This window comes from Chiloscyllium punctatum, chromosome 34, assembly GCF_047496795.1.
Source record: "Chiloscyllium punctatum isolate Juve2018m chromosome 34, sChiPun1.3, whole genome shotgun sequence".
NCBI classification, from domain to species: Eukaryota; Metazoa; Chordata; class Chondrichthyes; order Orectolobiformes; family Hemiscylliidae; genus Chiloscyllium; species Chiloscyllium punctatum.
In genome coordinates this window covers 57,390,712-57,405,285 of record NC_092772.1, presented here as the reverse complement: position 1 = coordinate 57,405,285, position 14,574 = coordinate 57,390,712, and the positions used below count along the sequence as shown (strand labels likewise).

Sequence of the window (14,574 nt, the reverse complement as noted above, 5' to 3'; positions counted from 1 at the left end):
ACTCTCTCTGTCTCTTTCTTTCTCTCTCTCTCTCCATCACACTCTCTCTCTCTCTCTCTGTCTCTGTCTCTCTATCTCCTCTCCCTCTCTCTCTCTCTCTCCCTCTCTCTCTCTCTCTCCCCCTCTTTTTCTCTCTCTCTCTCTCTCTCTCTCTCTCTCTCTCTCTCTCTCTCCCTCTCTTTCTCTCTCTCCCTCTCTTTCTCTCTCTTTCTCTCTCTCCCTCTCTTTCTTTCTCTCTCCTCTCTTTCTCTCTCCGTCTGTCTCCGCCTGTCTCCCTCTCCCTCGGTCCCTCTCCCTATCTCACTCTCCCTCGGTGTCTCTCCCTCACTCTCTCCCCCTCGGTGTCTCTCTCTCTCTCTCTCTCCCTCGGTGTCTCTCTCTCTCTCTCTCTCTCCCTCTGTCTCTCTCTCTCCCCCTTCTGTTTCTCTCTCTCTCTCTCTCCCCCTCTGTCTCTCTGTCTCTCTCTCTCTCTCTCTCTCTCTCTGTCTCTCTCTCTCTCTCTCTATCTCCCCCCTCTCTCTATCTCCCCATCTGTCTCTCTCTAACTCTCCCCTCTGTCTCTCTCTCTCTCTCTCTCCCTCTGTCTCTCTCTCTCTCTCCCCTCTGTCTCTCTCTCTCTCTCTCCCTCTGTCTCTCTCTCTCTCTCTCCCTGTCTCTCTCTCTCCCTCTGTCTCTCTCTCTCTCCCCCTCTGTCTCTCTACCCCCCGTCTTCTCTCTGTCTCTCTGTCTCTCTCCCCTCTCTCTCTCTCTCTTTCTCTCCTTCTGTGTCTCTGTCTCTGTGTGTCTCTCTCCTCTCCCTCTCTCTCTCTCCCCCCCCTCTCTCTCTCAGGAAGATCGATGGGCCGCGTACACCTCGGGATGAGAGGAGGAGAGCACAACACAACGAAGGTACCCCTTTACCTGGGGGCGGGGCCGGGAGGGGCGGGGCGGGGCAGGACTGGGCGGGGCGGGGCAGGGCGGAGCAGGCTCGGGGAAACAGGGGTATCCCTCTCCAGATTTCTCACTGGGATGTCGGGGGTAGGGGATTGAAGATGCTGTGTGGGGGCAGGGTCCAACCTCTCCTCAGCAAACCGCTACCCCCACCCGCCGACACAACACCTGTGAGCACGACCTGGGTCTGCCTGGGGGAGGGGTCCCCCTCAGCACTGACCCTCCGACAGTGCGGCACTCCCTCAGCACTGACCCTCCGACAGTGCGGCACTCCCTCAGCACTGACCCTCCGACAGTGCCCACTCCCTCAGCACTGACCCTCCGACAGTGCGGCACTCCCTCAGCACTGACCCTCCGACAGTGCGGCACTCCCTCAGCACTGACCCTCCGACAGTGCGGCACTCCCTCAGCCACTGACCCTCCGACAGTGCCCACTCCCTCAGCACTGACCCTCCGACAGTGCCCACTCCCTCAGCACTGACCCTCCGACAGTGCGGCTCTCCCTCAGCACTGACCCTCCGACAGAGCGGCTCTCCCTCAGCACTGACCCTCCGACAGTGCCCACTCCCTCAGCAAATGACCCTCCGACAGTGCGGCACTCCCTCAGCACTGACCCTCCGACAGTGCCCAGTCCCTCAGCACTGACCCTCCGACAGTGCCCACTCCCTCAGCACTGACCCTCCGACAGTGCCCAGTCCCTCAGCACTGACCCTCCGACAGTGCGGTGCTCCCTCAGCACTGACCTTCCGACAGTGCGGCGCTCCCTCAGCATCGACCCTCCGACAGTGCCCACTCCCTCAGCACTGACCCTCCGACAGTGCCCACTCCCTCAGCACTGACCCTCCGACAGTGCCCACTCCCTCAGCACTGACCCTCCGACAGTGCGGCACTCCCTCAGCACTGACCCTCCGACAGTGCGGCACTCCCCTCAGCACTGACCCTCCGACAGTGCGGCCACTGCCTCAGCACTGACCCTCCGACAGTGCCCACTCCTCAGCACTGACCCTCCGACAGTGCCCACTCCCTCAGCACTGACCCTCCGACAGTGCGGCACTCCCTCAGCATCGACCCTCCGACAGTGGCGGCACTCCCTCAGCATCGACCCTCCGACAGTGCGGCGCTCCCTCCGCACTGACCCCTCCGACAGTGCGGCGCTCCCTCTGCACTGACCCTCCGACAGTGCGGCGCTCCCTCAGCACTGACCCTCCGACAGTGCGGCGCTCCCTCAGCACTGACCCTCCGACAGTGCGGCGCTCCCTCAGCACTGACCCTCCGACAGTGCGGCGCTCCCTCAGCACTGACCCCCCGACAGTGCGGCGCTCCCTCAGCACTGACCCCCCGACAGTGCGGCGCTCCCTCAGCACTGACCCCCCGACAGTGCGGCGCTCCTCAGCACTGACCCTCCGACAGTGCGGCGCTCCCTCCGCACTGACCCTCCGACAGTGCGGCGCTCCCTCAGCACTGACCCCCCGACAGTGCGGCGCTCCCTCAGCACTGACCCCCCCGACAGTGCGGCGCTCCCTCAGCACTGACCCCCCGACAGTGCGGCGCTCCCTCAGCACTGACCCTCCGACAGTGCGGCGCTCCCTCAGCACTGACCCTCCGACAGTGCCCACTCCCTCAGCACTGACCCTGAGTATGCAGGAATTTCTCTCTTTATATAGTGGCACTCTATGTAATCTGTATGATGTTGTGTAATTGAGTTTGGATATCTGCTTAGGATGGGATCTGTGAACCTGTACCCTCCTTAGACACTCACTCCCCCTCTGTCTCTCTCCCACCCCTCTGTCTCTGTCTCTCACGCTCTGTCTCTCGCTCTCTCCCTGTCTCGCTCGCTCCCTCTCTGTCTCTCGCTCCCCTTCTGTCTGTGTCTCTGTTCCTTTCTCTCTCTCTCTCTCTCTCTCTCTCTCTCTCGCTGTCTCTCCCCTCTCTGCCTCTGGCTCCCCCTCTCTGCCTCTGGCTCCCCCTCTCTGCCTCTGGCTCCCCCTCTCTGCCTCTGGCTCCCCCTCTCTGCCTCTGGCTCCCCCTCTCTGCCTCTGGCTCCCCCTCTCTGCCTCTGGCTCCCCCTCTCTGCCTCTGGCTCCCCCTCTCTGCCTCTCGCTCCCCTCTCTGCCTCTCGCTCCCCCTCTCTGCCTCTCGCTCCCCCTCTCTGCCTCTCGCTCCCCTCTCTGGCTCGTGCTCTCTCTCTCTCTCTCTCTCGTCTCTCGTTCCCCCTCTGTCTCCGTCTCTCTCGCTCTGTCTCTCTCTCTCTCTCGCTCTGTCTCTCTCTCTCTCTCGCTCTGTCTCTCTCTCTCTCTCGCTCTGTGTCTCTCTCTCTCTCTCGCTCTGTCTGTCTCTCTCTCTCGCTCTGTGTCTCTCTCTCTCTCGCTCTGTCTCTCTCTCTCTCTCTCGCTCTGTGTCTCTCTCTCTCTCGCTCTGTGTCTCTCTCTCTCTCGCTCTGTGTCTCTCTCTCTCTCTCTCGCTCTGTGTCTCTCTCTCTCGCTCTCTCTCTCTCTCTCGCTCTGTCTCTCTCTCTCTCGCTCTGTGTCTCTCTCTCTCTCGCTCTGTGTCTCTCTCTCTCTCGCTCTGTCTCTCTCTCTCGCTCTGTCTCTCTCTCTCTCGCTCTCGCTCTGTCTGTTTGTCGCTCACTCTCTCTGTCTCTTGCTCCCCCTCTCTCTCTCTCTCTGGCTCGCTCTCTCTTTATCTCTCTTTCTCTCCCATCTCTCTGTCTCTGCTCTCTCTCTCTCTGGCTCGCGCTCTCTGTGTGTCTCTCGCTCTCTCTCTCTCTGTGTCTCTCTCTCCCTGTCTCACTCTCTCTCTCTCTCTCTCTCTCTCTCTCTGTGTCTGTCTCTCTCCGTCCTGTCTCTCTCTCTCTCTCTCTCTCTCTCTCTCTCCTCTCCATGTCTCTCTCTCTCTCTGTCTCTCTCCATGTCTCTCTCTCTCACTCTCTCACTCTCGCTCTCTCTGTGTCTGTCTCTCTCCGTCTCTCTCTCTCTCTCTCTCTCTCTCTCTCTAAGTGGAGCGACGGCGTCGAGACAAGATCAACAATTGGATTGTGCAGCTGTCGAAGATTATCCCAGACTGTAACGCAGACAACACCAAGACCGGCCAGGTCAGGGGTCATGGGCTGGGGGTGGGCAACTCAGTGTTAGTACTCCCTCAGCACTGACCCTCGGACAGTGCGGCACTCCCTCAGCACTGACCCTCCGACAGTGCGGCACTCCCTCAGCACTGACCCTCCGACAGTGCGGCACTCCCTCAGCACTGACCCTCCGACAGTGCGGTGCTCCCTCAGCACTGACCCTCCGACAGTGCGGCGCTCCCTCAGCACTGACCCTCCGACAGTGCGGCGCTCCCTCAGCACTGACCCCTCCGACAGTGCGGCACTCCCTCAGCACTGACCCTCCGACAGTGTCCACTCCCTCAGCACTGACCCTCCGACAGTGCCCACTCCCTCAGCGCTGACCCTCCGACAGTGCCCACTCCCTCAGCGCTGACCCTCCGACAGTGCCCACTCCCTCAGCACTGACCCTCCGACAGTGCCCACTCCTCAGCGCTGACCTCCGACAGTGCCCACTCCCTCAGCACTGACCCTCCGACAGTGGCCACTCCCTCAACGCTGACCCTCCGACAGTGTCCACTCCCTGAGCGCTGACCCTCCAACAGTGCCCACTCCCTCAGCACTGACCCTCCGACAGTGCGGCGCTCCCTCAGCACTGACCCTCCGACAGTGCCCACTCCCTCAGCACTGACCCTCCGACAGTGCCCACTCCCTCAGCACTGACCCCTCCGACAGTGCCCACTCCCTCAGCACTGACCCCTCCGACAGTGTGGGATGAATTGCCAATGAGTCTGTGCTGGTCAGAGGGTTGCAGACAGCTTTCGGAAGGCTGTAACAATTCACTCTACAATGTCCGCGTTTAGACCGGGAGGGCCAGCTGGGGAAGTAATGGGTGAGGGTGTGGTCTATCTGGCTTGTGCCTTCTCTTTCCCCTTCTCCCTCTCCCGCCCGCTCTCCCTCCCCTCTCTCCCTCCCCTCTCTCCCTCCCCCTCTCCCTCCCCTCTCTCCCCTCCCCTCTCTCCCTCCCTCTCTCCCTCCCCTCTCACCCCCCTCTCACCCCCCTCTCACCCCCCCTCTCACCCCCCCTCTCACCCCCCCTCTCACCCCCCCTCACCCCCCCTCTCACCCCCCCTCTCACCCCCCCCTCTCACCCCCCCCTCCACCCCCCCTCTCACACCCCCCCTCTCACACCCCCCTCTCACCCCCCTCTCACCCCCCCTCTCACCCCCCCTCTCACCCCCCCTCTCACCCCCCCTCTCACCCCCCCTCTCACCCCCCCCCCCCCTCTCACTCCCCCCTCTCACCCCCCCCTCACCCTCCCCCTCTTCCCCCCCCGCTCTCTCTCGCGCTCTCTCTCTCCACCCCCTCCTCCGCTCCCCTCCTCCCACACCCCTCCAATCCTCCCCCTTCCCCCCGTCTCCCTTTCCCCCCACCCTCATCTCCCCTTCCCCCCCCGCCCCGTCTCCCCTCCCCCCGTCTCCCCTTCCCCCCGTCTCCCCTTCCCCCCCGTCTCCCCTTCCCCCCCGTCTCCCCTTCCCCCCCGTCTCCCATCCCCCCCGTCTCCCCTTCCCCCCCGTCTCCCCTTCCCCCCCGTCTCCCCTTCCCCCCCGTCTCCCCCTTCCCCCCCGTCTCCCCTTCCCCCCCGTCTCCCTTCCCCCCGTCTCCCCTTCCCCCCCGTCTCCCCTTCCCCCCCCGTCTCCCCTTCCCCCCCCCGTCTCCCCTTCCCCCCCGTCTCCCCTTCCCCCCCGTCTCCCCTCCCCCCGTCTCCCCTTCCCCCCGTCTCCCCTTCCCCCCCCGTCTCCCCTTCCCCCCCGTCTCCCCTTCCCCCCCGTCTCCCCTTCCCCCCGTCTCCCCTTCCCCCCCGTCTCCCCTTCCCCCCGCTCCCCTTCCCCCCCGCTCCCTTCCCCCCTCCCCCTCCCCCCCCGTCTCCCCTTCCCCCCGTCTCCCTTCCCCCCCGTCTCCCCCCTTCCCCCCCGTCTCCCTTCCCCCCCGTCTCCCCTCCCCCCGTCTCCCCTTCCCCCCCGTCTCCCCTTCCCCCCCCGTCTCCCCTTCCCCCCCCGTCTCCCCTCCCCCCCGTCTCCCCTTCCCCCCGTCTCCCTTCCCCCCCGTCTCCCCTCCCCCCCGTCTCCCCTTCCCCCCCCCGTCTCCCCTTTCCCCCCGTCTCCCCTTTCCCCCCGTCTCCCCTTCCCCACGTTCCCCTTCCCCACCCCGTCTCCGTCTCCCCCTCCCCCCCCACGTCTCCCCCTTCGCCCCCGTCTCCGTCTCCGTCTCCCCCCTCCGTCTCCCCCTCCCCCCGTCTCTCCCTACCCCCCGTCTCCCCCTCCGTCTCCCCCCTACCCCCCGTCTCCCCCTCCCCCCCCCCCGTCTCCTCCTCCCCCCCCGTCTCCCCCTCCGTCCCCCCCGTCTCCCCCTCCCTCCCCCCGTCTCCCCCCCCCCCGTCTCCTCCTCCCCCCCGTCTCCCCCTCCGTCCCCCCGTCTCCCCCCCCTCCCCCTCCTCCCCCTCTCCCCTCTCCCCTCCTCCCCCGTCTCCCGTCCTCCCCCTCCCTCCCCCCCCGTCTCCCCGTCTCCCCCTCCCTCCCCCCTGTCTCCCCTCCCTCCCCTCTGTCTCCCCCTCCCTCCCCCCCCGTCTCCCCCTCCCTCCCCCCCCGTCTCCCCCTCCCTCCCCCCCGTCTCCCCCTCCCTCCCCCCCGTCTCCCCTCCCTCCCCCCGTCTCCCCTCCTCCCCCCGTCTCCCCCTCCCCCTCCCCCGTCTCCCCCTTCCCCCTCCCCCGTCTCCCCCTCCCCCTACCCCTCCCCTGTCTCCCCTTCCCCCTCCCCCTCCCCCGTCTCCCCCTCCCCCGTCTCCCCTCCCCCGTCTCCCCTCCCCCGTCTCCCCCTCCCCCGTCTCCCCCTCCCCCGTCTCCCCCTCCCCCGTTCCCCCTCCCCCGTCTCCCCCTCCCCCGTCTCCCCCTCCCCCGTCTCCCCCTCCCCCGTCTCCCCCTCCCCCTGTCCTGTCTCTCTTTCTGTCCCTGTCTCTACCTGTCTCTCTCACCCTGTCTCTGTCTCTCTCTCTCTCTCTGTCCCTGTCCCTGTCCCTGTCTCTGTGTCTCTCTCTCACCCTGTCTCTCTCACCCTATCTCTGTCTCTCTCTCTCTCTCTGACCCTGTCTCTGTCTGTCTCTCTCTCTGACCCTGTCTCTGCCTGTCTCTCTCTCTCTCTCTCTCTCTCTCTCTGACCCTGTCTCTCTCTCTCTCTCTCTCTCTCTCTCTCTCTCTCTCTCACCCTGTCTCTGTCTCTCTCTCTCACCCTGTCTCTGCCTGTCTCTCTCTCTCTCTCTCTCTCTCTCTCTGACCCTGTCTCTCTCTCTCTCTCTCTCTCTCTCTCTCTCTCTCTCTCTCACCCTGTCTCTGTCTCTCTCTCTCACCCTGTCTCTGTCTCTCTCTCTCTCTGTCCCTGTCCCTGTCTCTGTCTCTGTCTCTCTCACCCTGTCTCTGTCTCTCTCTCTCTCTGACCCTGTCTCTGTCTGTCTCTCTCTCTCTCTCTCTCTCACCCTGTCTCTCTCTCTCTCTCACCCTGTCTCTCTCTCTCTCTCTCTCTCTCTCTCTCTCACCCTGTCTCTGTCTCTCTCTCTCTCTGACCCTGTCTCTGTCTCTCTCTCTCTGACCCTGTCTCTGCCTGTCTCTCTCACCCTGTCTCTCTCTCTCTCTCACCCTGTCTCTCTCTCTCTCTCTCTCTCTCTCTCACCCTGTCTCTGTCCCTCTCTCTGTCCCTGTCTCTGTCTCTCTCTCTCTGACCCTGTCTCTGTCTCTCTCTCTCTCTGTCCCTGTCTCTGCCTGTCTCTCTGTCCCTGTCTCTGTCTCTCTCTCTCTGACCCTGTCTCTGTCTCTCTCTCTGACCCCTGTCCCTGTCTCTCTCTCTGACCCTGTGCCTGTCTCTCTGACCCTGTGCCTGTCTCTCTCTCTCTCTCTGACCCTGTCTCTGTCTCTCTCTCTCTCTCTCTGACCCTGTCTCTGCCTGTCTCTCTGTCCCTGTCTTTGTCTCTCTCTCTGTCCCTGTCTCTGTCTCTCTGTCCCTGTCTTTGTCTCTCTCTCTCTCTGACCATGTCTCTGTCTCTCTCTCTGACCCTGTCCCTGTCTCTCTCTCTGACCCTGTGCCTGTCTCTCTGACCCTGTGCCTGTCTCTCTCTCTGTCCCTGTCTCTGTCTCTCTGTCCCTGTCTTTGTCTCTCTCTCTCTCTGACCATGTCTCTGTCTCTCTGACCCTGTGCCTGTCTCTCTCTCTGTCCCTGTCTCTGTCTCTCTGTCCCTGTCTTTGTCTCTCTCTCTCTCTGACCATGTCTCTGTCTCTCTGTCCCTGTGCCTGTCTCTCTCTCAGTCTCTGCCTGTCTCTCTGACCCTGTCTCTGCCTGTCCTCTGACCCTGTCTCTGTCTCTCTCTCTGACCCTGTGCCTGTCTCTCTCTCTCTCTCTGACCCTGTCTCTGTCTTCTCTCTCTGTCTCTCTCTCTCTCTCTGACCCTGTCTCTGTCTCTCTCTCTCTCTCTGACCCTGTCTCTGTCTCTCTCTCTCTGACCCTGTCACGGTCTCTCTCCCTCTCTGACCCTGTCTCTCTCTCTCTCTCTCTCTCTCTGATCCTGTCTCTGTATCTCTCTCTCTCTCTCTCTCTCTCTCTCTCTCTCACCCTGTCTCTGTCTCTCTCTCTCACCCTGTCTCTGCCTGTCTCTCTCTCTCTCTCTCTCTGACCCTGTCTCTCTCTCTCTCTCTCTCTCTCTCACCCTGTCTCTCTCTCTCTCACCCTGTCTCTGCCTGTCTCTCTCTCTCTCTCTCTCTCTCTCTCTCTGATCCTGTCTCTGTATCTCTCTCTGACCCTGTCTCTGTCTCTGTCTCTCTCTCTGACCCTGTCTCTGCCTGTCTCTCTCTCTGACCCTGTCTCCCTCTCTGATCCTGTCACTGTCTCTCTATCTCTCTCTGATCCTGTCTCTGTATCTCTCTCTGACCCTGTCTCTGTCACTGTCTCTCTCTCTGACCCTGTCTCTGTCTCTCTATCTCTCTCTGACCCTGTCTCTGTCTCTCTCTCTGACCCTGTCTCTGTCTCTCTATCTCTCTCTGACCCTGTCTCTGTCTCTCTCTCTGACCCTGTCTCTGCTGTCTCTCTCTCTCTGACCCTGTCTCTGTCTCTCTATCTCTGACCCTGTCACTGTCTCTCTATCTCTCTCTGACCCTGTCTCTGCCTGTCTCTCTCTCTGACCCTGTCACTGTCTCTCTCTCTCTCTCTCTCTCTCTCTCTCTCTCTCTGTCCTGTCTCTGTCTCTCTATCTCTGACCCTGTCTCTGTCTCTCTCTCTCTCTCTGACCCTGTCTCTGTCTCTCTATCTCTCTCTGACCCTGTCTCTGACCCTGTCACTGTCTCTCTCTCTCTCTCTCTCTCTCTCTCTCTCTCTCTCTGACCCTGTCTCTGTCTCTCTATCTCTCTCTGACCCTGTCTCTGTCTCTCTGACCCTGTCTCTACCTGTCTCTCTCCGTGCCTGGGTGCAGAGTAAAGGGGGAATCCTATCCAAAGCGTGTGATTATATCCGGGAGCTCCGACAGACTAACCAGCGAATGCAGGAAAGCTTCAAGGACACAGAGAGGGCTGCAGTTAGACAACGAATTACTGCGGCAACAGGTGAGTTCGGCTAGTGCCTACCCCATCCCTCATGGGGCTGACCGCCTCTTCCCCCTTCTCATTCCCCACCCTCCCCCAGCCCACCCGACCCTGCCCTGGGTAGGGGTGAGAGGTTTGGGGAGTATCAGTCTGGGGTGACGGGGCCCAATAGGAAGGAGTGTGGGGGTTGGGGTGTATCGGTCTCTTTGGAGCGTGGTGCCCAGTGGGTAGGGGTGTGGGATTTGGGGTGTATCAGTCTCGGTGGTGGGTGCGGTGCCCGTTGGGTAGGGGTGCGGGGGAATTGGGGAGTATCCGTCTCTATGGGAGCGTGGTGTCCGTTAGGTGGGGTTTGAAGTGTATTGGTCTTTATGTGGGTGTGGTGCCTGGTGGGTAGGGGTGTGGGGGTCAGGAAGTATCAGTCTCTATAGGGGGGTGGGGTGCCCGGTGCGTGGGGATGTGGTGCCTGGTGGGTAGGGGTGTGGGGGGTCGGCGAGTATCGGTCTCGGTGGGGTGTGGTGGCCGGTGGGGGTGGGGTGTGGGGGTCGGGGAGTATCGGTCTCGGTCTTGGTGGGGGTCGGGGAGTATCGGTCTCGGTCTCGGTCTCGGTGGGGGGTGGGTGCCTGGTGGGGAGGGTTTGGGGGTCGGGAGTATCGGTCTCGGTGGGGGTGGGGTGCCTGGTGGGGAGGGGTTTGGGGGTCGGGGAGTATCGGTCTCGGTGGGGGTGGGGTGCCTGGTGGGGAGGGGTTTGGGGGTCCGGGTGTATCGGTCTCAGTGGGAGCGCGGGCTAGCCTGGCGCGGACCGGCCGAGTGGCCTCCTGGGGGGTTCACGCCCGATGTGTGGTGTTTGTGTCTCCACAGATCGAGGAGCTGAGAGGTGAGAACGCTGTGCTGCGGGGCTCAGTTACAACAACACGGCGTGGAGTTGGTGGGCGAAGTCTCGGGGCAGTGACACTCCTTCTCCCTACCCCCCGGGCACCCTGCCAACCTTTCGCTTTTATTTCGTTTCTCTTGTTTTCTTGGGGTGGGGGGAGGGGGTGGGGCGGGGGGGGATTGGGTGGGAACGGGGTGGGTGGGGTAGGGCGGGGGAGGAGGGCGTGTGGGGGGGCGTATCGGGGGGGGTGGGCGCCTGGGGGGGGACGGGAGGGGGAGAGGGAGACCACGGAGTTGTCACGGCTTCTGTTTCTTTTGTAGTTCAGGAGGGCGCGAGGCGATAAAATGGAGGGAGGAGCAAGAGGCAGAGGGGAGAGAGAGAGAGAGAGAGGGTTGGAAAGACTTGTGTAAATTTAGTATCATTAATGCAGATGTTTTGGAGGCGTATTATATAACCAATAAAACAAAACAGAAAACAGCCAATGGTGGAGCTCCATCTTGCGAGGTAGATTTGCCCCCCCCCCCCCCCCCCCTCCCCAGCATTGAAAGGATCTGGGCCAATGGCTGACACCTACCCCCCCCTCCCCCCCTCCAAATGTCGCCTCGGCCTTTTCCTGGTTTTCATTTTGTAATTGACTCCCTGCCTTTGGTTGCCATGGGAATCCAGGTGGATTATGGGCCAGCTCCTGTTTTCCCGGTGCCATGAAACATTCACCTCGGGCTACCGCCCGCCCGTTCAGGGATTCGATGTCAAGCTGTGGTCATCTATCCTATTCAAACCAGCACTGGGCCAGAGCAGGACTTTCTTTGACCTCAGTATCCTCTGAAAGTCAGGTATGTGCCGTACGCCAATCAGCCTCCGACTGTCAGCACAGGAAGATTCGATTCAGACCCTCGGGGATGGGCAATCACCTCGAACCAGCTCAACGGTTGGGCACCAGTGCTGAGGGAGTGCCGCACTGTCGGAGGGTCAGTGCTGAGGGAGTGCCGCACTGTCGGAGGGTCATTGCTGAGGGAGCGCCGCACTGTCGGAGGGTCAATGCTGAGGGAGCGCCGCACTGTCGGAGGGTCGGTGCTGAGGGAGCGCCGCACTGTCGGAGGGTCGGTGCTGAGGGAGCGCCGCACTGTTGGATGGTCGGTGCTGAGGGAGCGCCGCACTGTCGGAGGGTCAGTGCTGAGGGAACGCTGCACTGTCGGAGGGTCAGTGCTGAGGGAGCGCTGCACTGTCGGAGGGTCAGTGCTGAGGGAGTGCCGCACTGTCGGAGGGTCAGTGCTGGGGGAGCGCCGCACTGTCGGAGGGTCGGTGCTGAGGGAGCGCCGCACTGTCGGAGGGTCGGTGCTGAGGGAGCGCCGCACTGTCGGAGGGTCAGTGCTGAGGGAGTGGGCACTGTCAGAGGGTCAGTGCTGAGGGAGCGCCGCACTGTCGGAGGGTCAGTGCTGAGGGAGCGCCGCACTGTCGGAGGGTCAGTGCTGAGGGAGCGCCGCACTGTCGGAGGGTCAGTGCTGAGGGAGCGCCGCACGGTCGGAGGGTCAGTGCTGAGGGAGTGGGCGCTGTCGGAGGGTCAGTGCTGAGGGAGCGCCGCACTGTCGGAGGGTCAGTGCAGAGGGAGTGCCGCACTGTCGGAGGGTCAGTCCTGGGAGAGTGGGCACTATTGGAGGGTCAGTCCTGGGGGAGTGGGCACTATTGGAGGGTCGGCCATGGGGGAGGGGGTCTTGTCGGAGGGTCAGTCCTGGGGGAGTGGGCACTGTCGGAGGGTCAGTGCTGAGGGAGTGCCGCACTGTCGGAGGGTCAGTACTGAGGGAGTGGACACTGTCGGAGGGTCAGTGCTGAGGGAGTGCCGCACTGTCGGAGGGTCAGTGCTGAGGGAGTGCCGCACTGTCGGAGGGTCAGTGCTGAGGGAGCGCCGCACTGTCGGAGGGTCAGTCCTGGGGGAGTGGGCACTGTCGGAGGGTCAGTCCTGGGAAAGTGGGCACTGTTGGAGTGTCACTGCTGAGGGAGGGCCGCACTGTCGGAGGGTCAGTACTGAGGGAGCGCCGCACTGTCGGAGGGTCAGTGCTGAGAGAGCGCCGCACTGTCGGAGGGTCAGTGCTGAGGGAGCGGCACACTGTCGGAGGGTCAGTGCTGAGGGAGTGCCGCACGGTCGGAGGGTCAGTGCTGAGGGAGCGCCGCACTGTCGGAGGGTCAGTACTGAGGGAGCGGACACTGTCAGAGGGTCAGTGCTGAGGGAGTGCCGCACTGTCGGAGGGTCAGTACTGAGGGAGTGCCGCACTGTCGGAGGGTCAGTACTGAGGGAGTGGACACTGTCGGAGGGTCAGTGCTGAGGGAGCGCCGCACTGTCGGAGGGTCAGTGCTGAGGGAGCGCCGCACTGTCGGAGGGTCAGTGCTGAGGCAGTAGCGCACTGTCGGAGGGTCAGTGCTGAGGGAGTGGGCACTGTCGGAGGGTCAGTGCTGAGGGAGCGAGCACTGTCGGAGGGTCAGTACTGGGGGAGCGCCGCACTGTCGGAGGGTCTGTACTGAGGGAGTGGACACTGTCGGAGGGTCAGTGCTGAGGGAGCGCCGCACTGTCGGAGGGTCAGTGCTGAGGGAGCGCCGCACTGTCGGAGGGTCTGTACTGAGGGAGTGGACACTGTCGGAGGGTCAGTGCTGAGGGAGCGCCGCACTGTCGGAGGGTCAGTACTGAGGGAGTGGACACTGTCGGAGGGTCAGTGCTGAGGGAGCGCTGCACTGTCGGAGGGTCTGTACTGAGGGAGTGGACACTGTCGGAGGGTCAGTGCTGAGGGAGCGCCGCACTGTCGGAGGGTCAGTGCTGAGGGAGCGCCGCACTGTCGGAGGGTCAGTGCTGAGGGAGCGCCGCACTGTCGGAGGGTCAGTGCTGAGGGAGCGCCGCACTGTCGGAGGGTCAGTGCTGAGGGAGCGCCGCACTGTCGGAGGGTCAGTGCTGAGGGAGCGCCGCACTGTCGGAGGGTCAGTGCTGAGGGAGCGCCGCACTGTCGGAGGGTCAGTGCTGAGGGAGTGGGCACTGTCGGAGGGTCAGTGCTGAGGGAGCGGGCACTGTCGGAGGGTCAGTACTGAGGGAGCGCCGCACTGTCGGAGGGTCAGTACTGAGGGAGTGGACACTGTCGGAGGGTCAGTACTGAGGGAGTGGACACTGTCGGAGGGTCAGTGCTGAGGGAGCGCTGCACTGTCGGAGGGTCTGCACTGAGGGAGCGCCGCACTGTCGGAGGGTCAGTGCTGAGGGAGCGCCGCACTGTCGGAGGGTCAGTGCTGAGGGAGCTCCGCACTGTCGGAGGGTCAGTGCTGAGGGAGCGCCGCACTGTCGGAGGGTCTGTACTGAGGGAGTGGACACTGTCAGAGGGTCAGTGCTGAGGGAGTGCCGCACTGTCGGAGGGTCAGTACTGAGGGAGTGGACACTGTCGGAGGGTCAGTGCTGAGGGAGCGCTGCACTGTCGGAGGGTCTGCACTGAGGGTTTGGACACTGTCGGAGGGTCAGTGCTGAGGGAGTGCCGCACTGTCGGAGGGTCAGTGCTGAGGGAGTGCCGCACTGTCGGAGGGTCAGTGCTGAGGGAGCGCCGCACTGTCGGAGGGTCAGTGCTGAGGGAGCGCCGCACTGTCGGAGGGTCAGTGCTGAGGGAGCTCCGCACTGTCGGAGGGTCAGTGCTGAGGGAGCGCCGCACTGTCGGAGGGTCAGTGCTGAGGGAGCGCCGCACTGTCGGAGGGTCTGTACTGAGGGAGTGGACACTGTCAGAGGGTCAGTGCTGAGGGAGCGCCGCACTGTCGGAGGGTCAGTGCTGAGGGAGTGGGCACTGTCGGAGGGTCAGTGCTGAGGGAGTGCCGCACTGTCGGAGGGTCAGTACTGAGGGAGTGGACACTGTCAGAGGGTCAGTGCTGAGGGAGCGCCGCACTGTCGGAGGGTCAGTGCTGAGGGAGTGGGCACTGTCGGAGGGTCAGTGCTGAGGGAGTGCCGCACTGTCGGAGGGTCAGTACTGAGGGAGTGGACACTGTCAGAGGGTCAGTGCTGAGGGAGCGCCGCACTGTCGGAGGGTCAGTGCTGAGGGAGCGCCGCACTGTCGGAGGGTCAGTGCTGAGGGAGCGCCGCACTGTCGGAGGGTCAGTACT

General features: G+C 63.1%; 1 protein-coding gene across 1 annotated transcript; it reads left to right on the top strand.

The window, feature by feature from the left end:
* Positions 1–827: 827 nt before the first annotated feature.
* usf2l (upstream transcription factor 2, c-fos interacting-like) lies at positions 828–10,612 on the top strand (the record flags this gene model as incomplete). Its single annotated transcript, XM_072553363.1, is given in 6 exon segments — positions 828–888; positions 3,927–4,021; positions 9,479–9,574; positions 9,576–9,608; positions 10,446–10,481; positions 10,483–10,612. Coding segments are annotated over 6 exon segments (375 nt in total), but the record flags the coding sequence as incomplete, so codon positions are not given.
* Between the last annotated feature and the right edge of the window lie 3,962 nt (positions 10,613–14,574).